This window comes from Condylura cristata, unplaced genomic scaffold (assembly GCF_000260355.1).
Source record: "Condylura cristata isolate star-nosed mole 26May11 unplaced genomic scaffold, ConCri1.0 scaffold00016, whole genome shotgun sequence".
In the NCBI taxonomy this organism is placed as follows: Eukaryota; Metazoa; Chordata; class Mammalia; order Eulipotyphla; family Talpidae; genus Condylura; species Condylura cristata.
The window spans coordinates 6,443,883-6,453,011 of NW_004567117.1; the positions used below are offsets into that span (position 1 = coordinate 6,443,883).

Consider the following 9,129-nt stretch of genomic DNA (forward strand, 5'->3'; position numbering starts at 1 on the left):
GGCAGACCTCTCCTGACCCGCCCGCTGCTCCCCTCAGCAGTGTACTTCGTTGATCTGCCTGTTCTGTACCCGGCTCTGTCTCTGGTGAATCCTCTCACCCTCCGCATCTCTGGCCTGTGCCCCAGTTCTGTACGAATAAATAATTAAATAAATCTTAAAAAAAAAAAAATACAACACATTGAATGCTGAAATTTTTAATTATTTTTCCAATAAATTTGTGCAAAAGCATGATCAGAGACCCTTCATTTTACATTTTACTTTTGTGGTAGGACATAAATATTAACAAAGATATAAACATTTATGTCTTGTACATAAAGATAACCAGTCTAAACTTTAAGAACAAAATGTACCAAAATATCTCAAGTGTTTGCCAATTTTTAAATTATCACTCTATTGGTTTCCAGTTTCTCCTTCCTGTCCTGTGTACTGTATGTTTGTAGCAGCCCTCATCTAGTCTGTAAGGGATCAGAAATGGAATGCATAGGTTTAATCAGTTTTTAAGAGTAACATGAGACACAGCAGCTGGTTTCTAAGTGATACTTAGTTTATGTTCTCCCACCCTTGGAATTACCTTAGTACTTAATGTCTGTTACATGGATAGTTTTATCTATAATAGTCATTTATTTCAGTGACATAATATTTTTGCTAGTCAAAGAATGTGTCACACACCCCAGATATTTAAGACAAATATACAGTAAAACACTTACTATTCTCTTTAATTCCTATCTTACAGAATAAAGTAAATTGAAGATTTTGGACACAACATTCTTTGTTTTGATACACATTCTCTATTACACAAAGAAATGAATAAAAGGACCTCATGTGATAAAGATTGATACATTATACAAATAATGTATCTCACCAGACCATAGCAAGAAAACTGCCAAGACACACAGCAAGAAAACCAGAAGTCAAAAAACTCTCAAAGAAAAAGAAAGGGATGTTTTCAAAATCTTTAGTTAGATTCTACATTTTAGTCCTTTGATTAAGATTTTCAGTTCAGAGAAAATTGGTCATCTAATCAAAAGTAAACCACAAAGCATATTAAAAAAAAAAAAAAAACATTAGCAAGATCAGAAATGTTGAAAACACTTAGGGCTATCTAAAAGTGCAGGGAAAATAACAACAATAAGTAATACTTAAATCACATTAAAAAACACAAAACAATGTGATAATATATGCACTTTACTACTAAAACAAGCAAACTACATCACTGTAAATCATATTATCTTCATGACGTCCAATGAGAAAAAGTTCATTTTTATACTATATAAGTGTATGCCTGACTTGACATTTTCATTCAAAGAGACTTAAAAGCAAAACAAAGTCTACTGTGTAAAATTTTGTTTCTAAAAATTTGTTTTGAGAAGCATTTTATTCCCTTCTTTTGCTTTGCCAAATAACACTTTACTTTTATTCTTTGCTGGAATTGACACATTGAGACCAACATAGATTGAGAAAACAGACTGGAAATGACTTCAGAAATGACAGTTTGGTTTAAGGATGAAATGAGAAGAAATTCTAATTATATGTAAGTTGAAATGTTAACTTTAATAATAATACATTTGCAAATGTTCAGGTAATAGTTAAACTAGTGACAGGGAAATGTTTTCCATCAGAAACAAAAGCAGTTTTTAAAAAACATGGGAAAAAAAAATTATGGAAAGACTGCCTCAGTAATACTTTCCAGGCAAAGTGAAATTTAACAACTACCCTCCTCTCTTAATACAACAGTTCCTTTCTGATTAATTTTCTCTTAAGTTTATATAAGAATTTTGCTTCCAAGAAATCAGATATTGAAAATTAGGGAGTTTATAGGTTTCATGAGCTCAGACCAGATAAAAGCAGCTTAAAGTACTTTGTCACAAAATCATGAAAATAAGAGGTTAAATGACTATTGATATCTTTTAAAGTTCAAGAAGGTAAAAGTGATAGAACCAGAGAAAATACTAAATGTGGATTTTAGAGTATGTTTACAAAGTCAAGTACAGAATACAGAAGGAATGACAAAAATAGAAATATCACCACTATAAAACCGTAGTAGTCAATTTTACTTCTCAAGATCCACAGATGGATGCAAAAGTCCCTAAAGTTTGAAGAGAGGCAGGGTATTTGCATAGTTTCAAAATATCTCTCCCTCTCCCCCAATATTTATTAATTACAAAAGGTGAAATCGTAGCTTTACAGTAGGAAGTCTGACAGATACCACCTAAACCAGGACATCAGAACTAACATCAACATCAAGAAGACAGCATTGATATTACAAAGCAAGAGGAGCTGACACCATTCTATGGAATGTTCCACATCATACATCTGCAATCTAATCATGAGAAGACATTAGGTCAATTCAAACTAAGGAAATTCTTATGCCAAAAAAGACGTTATTAAAGACAAGGGCATTCTGTCGGACTGGAGGAGTTTGGGGAGACATGATTAAACTTAATGTGACATCCTGGATTCAATTTTACAATAGAAAAAATTCAATTATAGTGGAAAACTGATGAACTTAGGATAAAGTCTACAGTTGACATTAATAGTTATACCAGTGTAATTGTTTTTTGCTTTGCTAACAGATCTATTGTTATGCAAGATAATAACATATTAGAGAAAGCCATGGAAGATTACACAGCGTTCTGTACTATTCTTACAACTTGTCCATGGTGTAAGATTATATATACGTATGTGTTCAATATATACTATTCAGGGAGATCTGAACAGGTTAAAAATGACCAGACCAACTGGCCAAATATTTGACCAAACTACAAAAAGGAAAATGTGCCAGATGTTTCAACAGTACCCAATACAGTACCCCTACACACAATAGGACATGGCAATATAAAGAAATCAGAGACACCAACTCATTTCACCCATAACATGACCTATAAATATCTCATTCTCTCATTAAAATTCTATATCCATTTCTGAATCCTCTAAAAAAAAAAGACCTGTTTTCCCCAGTAGTTGATGTACTTACTCCACAAATCCATAAATGCAAATATATATAAAATATATAAAATAGTTATTAAGAGTTGGAATATTGAATTAAATGTCATTTTAATTAATTAATTTCAGTCCAAGAAGGTACCAATAAATACAGTTGTTAAATTTTGACTTTTCCACAAAAAATTCCAAATTGTCATTCAGTCTACTTTAATCAAATCATTCCCATGATAATTACATTAGAAAACAATATCCCCTTTACAAAAGTTTTAACATTGCTGTAGGATAACCTTGGTTAGCTTCTGTATTTGTTTTTGAGGAAGAATTGGTTCTTTTCCTTTTCTATTTTTGTATCCTTTAAGGAAGTTTATGTTCTGATAAACATCAGAAATACTCATGGCCATTTCATACTATATATTCATAGAAAAATGTTATATATGTTATTTGAATATAACAGAAAATCTCTGAAAAACAAGTTACCCAATTTTATCTTCAGCTAGATGCCTGTCATTTTCTGAGTAAAATTATTTTGTCTGAATATCAACATTTTTACTCTGAATTCTGAATAAGGGTCTCTAAAAGTCACCTGGTTCTAAACACAATTCCAATCATTTGTCTTAATAGTACTGAGAATTCACAGTCTTTCATGATCTTTCATTCCCTAAAATAGAATGAAAATACAGAACATTTGTGAAGTAACTGAGGATGTTCCCTTCCCCCAACAAATACTTTTAACTCTTGACTCGCTTTCCTGTGTGAATAACTTTTGGAGGTTGGTACAAAAATGTTTTATTTTCTTCTTTATATAAAAAACAACTGATCAGAAGTGATAATACTGCTAACGTATGTGTTCCCTTGCTGTGTGACACTATTCTAAACAGGTAAAGAAAGTTACCCAAGGCTACAAGGTAGTAAATAGGGTCAGACATGCAAAATCTGCCCCCAAGTTTGAGTGAGTGACAGTATACTTTCTCTTGGCTACTAATTTTAATGAAGTGGGCAAATCTAAAAAGAAATGCAATGGCTACTAGTTTCAATTTTGAACAGTAACAGAAAGAAGAGCATAATGGAGAACCTATTACTCATCTTTCATCAGTGCTGGCAGGCAGCAGCTGAGGCCTGAGTTATTGGATCCTCTGAATTGTTTGTTATTGTTATGGGAAGAAGTCCAGTTTTATATCTGGAGGTTCTTTATTTTTAATTTTGTCACTTATTCTGTTTTTTTTTTTTTTTTTTTCAAAATCCAATTGGTCTAATAGATAATAAGTGACATTCTTGAGGCTGGTACTTTGTCTCATTCATCTGTGTATCCCTAATGCCTAATGTGTTACTGGCATATACTAAGTGCAAAGAGGTTGACTGCCATTAAAAATCCTGGCACTTTATGTTCAGGGAGGGAGACAGGAAGTGGGGGTAAGAAGGAGAAGGAAGGGGATATGAGAGGGAGGGAGAAAGAAATTAAGAGAAGGGGGGAGGGAGAGTATGTGCTTAACTGAGGACACTTGGACCTTTTAGTGGGGGAGAAAAAGGCCCCCCAAAAATCAAAACAAAGTCAGATTGTTTTGGGCATGGAAAATAAGGGGCTGGTTTACTTTGAATTGAACCATGGTACCAAGGGCAAAAAAATTATGAAAGTCAGATACAATAGTCCATGCTTTCTAGAGCCATGCTGATCACTGCTCTTCAAATACATTACACATATGTAAGTAATTTAAAAGAATGGGTATTCTTGAAAGAGAGAGTTCTTTCTTCATAAATGGAACAATATGATCTTGCTCCTTGGCTTGAAAGGACTTATTGATCAATAGTTAGCAAGTCAAAGGTTAATAACTTGGGCCTGATTATTTCTGTTATCTGACTCATGATTTATGGTGTCCTCTGGCTCCTTGTAAATACAGGACCTCTGTTTGATAGTTGTTACTGAGAACCAAGGAATTAAGCTATTCTTTAGTGATTACTTGTAGAAGGGAAAAGTTCTGTATCTCCTGCATCACAATGGTAACTTTGTAGGAACAAAGGTTCCTATAGAGGAGACATACCTAAAAATGCTGCAAGTTTTTGCAGCAACATAAATCTCATAGGCAACTCAAATGTAAAACACTAGCTATGACACAAGATGTTTTTACCCTGATGCTCATGTATGATCATTTCACTAGACCACGTGCTGAATTAATGGAACTTCTGGTTTGCTTTGGAAATGGATGCAGTTTCAGACAGCCCAAATGGCACGATCTGGCTGACAGCTGCTGAAAGTTAAAGACAGGGCAGTGACAGACACCAGAACTGTCTGAAAATGCATAAATCTGGTCCTTGCTTCTCAGTAAACCACAAATCTATTTAATTACTCATACTATGAATGAGTATAAACAATGATTATGCTTAGAAAATACCCAAAAGATAAATGCAAGTCAGTATCAAGTAGCATTCAAAATATTGTGCACAAGTTCTAAAGCAGAAAGAAAATGTTGTATCATTGTCTGCATAAAAAATAGTTTTCACTCAACCTGCTCCTTTTGGGAGAAACAATATTTTCTTTGTTAGCCAAGTCTAATATAAACCTCATGCCAATACAGTTCGTTCCTCTCATGGCTACTAGCCAAAAGGATATTCTTGAAATAAAGTTACAATCTGTTGAAAGCCTCACAAATCAATTAAAATATGAAACAAAAGCAATCACTACCACATAACTAAAGATAAAAGTCCAGGGAAAAATTGAAAATAAACTTGATCCTAAAAAGCATGTCAAACTCCCCACTTATAAAGAAAACCATTCATCAAAGGATCCATAGCAGGTAATAGTCATACTTAAATACAGCTCCACCTAAATAGGTCAGTCATCAAAGCATTTCACTTATTATTGTAATCTTTTTTTGTCTACCCAGGAAAACCTGGGGAGAGTCTAACATTTTCAGTTTAGTTAATGGACTTCTCTTTGGCCTTGAATTTCATCAACTAGATGAACAGAGTAATTTAACATGGATCTGTGATTTACTTTATCTAAAATATATATGGTGAGACACAGACCTTTTCAGACCCAAAATTTTAAATTAAGATTGCATTTACAGTATAAACATTAGCAATCATAAAGTGGTAATACAATATATGTATACAACTGAAAGGGTTAGTTTTTAATCTAGACATAAAATTGTTTTTAAAAGTCTACTGAGATTTACTTTTTAGAGCATTTCTCTTGCAATTTTGGCTAAGGTGGCATGCAGTTACAAAGGAAGCTTTTGATTGTATTCAAGGGTAACGTATTTTAACTTAGTCATTTTCTGCTTATCTTTCACTTTAAATGTTTTTGGTTTTGTTTTTTTGTTTTTTTGTTTTTTTTTTTAACTTCTCCAGGTCTTCAGTTGGTGCATCTGGCAGAAATGAGGCATGAGCCATATGCTCTTCATGCTGTATGGAGAACCCCACTCCACTGCTAAACTCTTGTTAGTCATTGCCTTTAGCCTTTGCAGCTAACTTTATACTTCCCACTTCCAATCAATGACAATACAAAGAACAGCAGGCTCACTCATCTACTCCACCAAAACTTGAAGTCACAATCAAGTGATGATAGTGGCCCTATGCCCTGGCAGAAAGCATGGCAACAAGATGAAAGCCCCAAGACCTGGAACTCTCTGCCCAGTTCGAGCGGTCGGTACCTGCTGCCGGGGTGGCTGGCGGTGGCCCGAGGAGCGCAGCGGGGCTCGGAGCTGGGCGGCTGTGAGCGAGCGTACGAGTGGTAAGCAGTCAGCACCACGCCGCCCGAGTCCTCCACTTCCATCGTCAGCCGCGCATGTCTCCGCTCGGGCTGGAGAACAAAGGCGGGGACCAGCATGGACCAGCGCACCAGGACCCGGTCACCAGCGGGAAGGCATGGCCCGTCCGGCTCCCAGGGGCTCTCTCGGGGCTGTCAGGGGAAGCCGGCCCCGCCCGCCCGGCAGCCTATTAGCATAGCTTTAAAAACACGCCCACGAGCTCCACTTAGGGGCGGGGAGGATTGGCTGTGGGGGTGGGGGTGAATCCCAGTTTCTAGGAAATTGGACACCCGCGGTGCGGTGATTCTTAGGGCTCAGGGTAACTACTCTAGTCGTTTTTCTTGCCCTTCTTTTTTTTTCTTACCCTTTTCCGAACAACTCTCGCCAGCCACCCACCCCCAACTCCGTTCTTCAAACGGGAGTTTTAGCCCACAGCGAAGAACTTTTTTCTGCCTGGCTGCAAGAAAGAGCTGGCGGCCAGGTAATGAAGGGGGGCGGTAGAGGGTGGTTGGGGAGAGGTGTAAACCTGCCGCAGGAGACCCAGCTGAGAAAAACCAGCTCTAAAATCTAAACTGTGTGGTCAGGAAGAAAATGTGACACTCTCATGTAAAAAGCAAGCATATCAAAAATTGAAGAACCGTGTTGCGTTACTATTTGATTAGTCAAGTTAACAATAAACTTGATTTGCTTTTGGGCAGGTGTTCTCTCTCACAGCAAGTAGAACACTTCCCTCCTAGCCCTCAATGTCACAATTAACTTATACTATTAACTCTCTCCTCTCAATCCTGATCAAATTAACAAATAACTGCTTTCAACTTGTCTGAAAATTAAGATTGATTATGGAGTAAATAGGTGTTATTTTCAGAGATCTTTATGGGGAGTTCTATCCCTGCTCAGGAGGTGATCCACATGGCTCTGCAGACCTCTCCTGACAGCCCCACTGGTCCCCTGAACAGTGTACTTCGTCAGCCGGCCTGTTGGGCTCTCCACCCTGTATCTGGTGAATCCTCTCACCGCCCCTGCACCTCTGGCCTGTACCCCAGCTCTGTATGCATAAGTAAGTCTTTTTTAAAAAATTTTTAAAAAGAAACTTATAAGCATCAGTATATGCAACAGACACATACAAAGAACACTTCATTCTCCAGACATTTCAGATAAAAAGAAGCATCTTTACTGTGATTTATATCAATGCAGCAAAATTAAGATTCTTCATTAAAATGTGTAATAAAAGAAATTGATACATGTCTACCATGCCTATTTAAAACCATGGGGCCAAATACTCTTCAGAATGTATAAATATGTTTATATTTAATAGATCACTTGTTAAATTCTCCATTAAGTGAAGAACATCCTCCAACCAGTACAATGTGGAATAGTCTAGCACAATTCAGACATATTATTTCTGACACAAAAAGAATTGACCCTGAATGGAATAATTAAACTCATATTTATTTAAGTCAGATTTGTTATCAAATAAGTTTTAGCACCAAACTTTTTGAATTTTAGAATTACCATTAAACAAACAATTACAGTAGCACCTTTTCTGAACACAGAATTTCTTTATAGCATTTTTTTTTTCTTTCCTGATATGCAGACTCTATTTTAACTAACTGCAAGCTATTTTCTTATAAATATTGTGACCCTTACTCTGCCTCAAGATATTCACACTGCTGTATTGTTCCTCAGGATAGTGCCAATGGTCCTTCTCTTTCTCTTATAGAGAAACTTATGGAATCACTTTGTGACTCCTCCCTCCAATTAAGTATCAAATCTGCCATTTCTTTCCCATAACATCTGACAAGCATTCCTTTTATGACACTCTTAGACTGTTTTTGTTCTCACGTCCTATTGCGTAGGCGATGGCAAATCTCCCCTTTACATAGATTGCTTTCAGTTATTTTCCTCTTAAGCACCCCACTACCACCACTAAAGCCTTGGTCACAGTGATTTTCTTAAAACATTGGACCTCCTATTTTCAAAAGCCCTCAGTTGTAACCTACTTGCTACAAAATAAAGATCCATAGATCTTACAAAATGTAAGATCCTTAGAATAGGTTCTCTAAGGAACCTATTCAATTGGTTCTCTAAGATTAACCTATTCATCTATTTTGATAACCTTATACTATTGTTATTGTTGTTGTTGTCATTATTATTATTTTATTATTATTATACCAGCCTGTCCTATACTATTACTTCGCTTTTGCTCCTGTCATTTTTGTCTGGATTTCTTAGTGTCCTCTACGACATGCAAGGCCTTCTCAGGTGTTTCTAGTTCAAAGTAACCTCTCCTGTCTTCCTGTGGAAACTGCTCTTACTTCTGTTTACCAAAATAATTTCATTCTACCATATCATGAAAGTACAGCAGCCAAAACTGTGTATCATGTGCCCATGTCACATGTAGCTAACAGGTAGTTTTTTTTTCCCCAATGAACCCAGAAGTGAC

At 36.2% G+C, this 9,129-nt stretch overlaps 1 protein-coding gene across 2 annotated transcripts in view; it reads right to left on the bottom strand.

Annotated features, from left to right (window-relative positions):
• Positions 1 to 6,826, bottom strand: part of ARHGAP28 (Rho GTPase activating protein 28) — a 155,689-nt gene extending 148,863 nt beyond the window's left edge. Inside the window, exon 1 of one of the 2 annotated variants that reach the window (XM_004683749.2) lies at positions 6,591 to 6,826. In XM_004683749.2, the coding sequence (XP_004683806.2) occupies positions 6,591 to 6,766 (176 nt within the window). In that variant the 5' untranslated portion in view covers positions 6,767 to 6,826. The remainder of the gene's footprint in view (positions 1 to 6,590) is intronic. The other variant, XM_012725914.1, reaches the window with a different exon arrangement.
• Between the last annotated feature and the right edge of the window lie 2,303 nt (positions 6,827 to 9,129).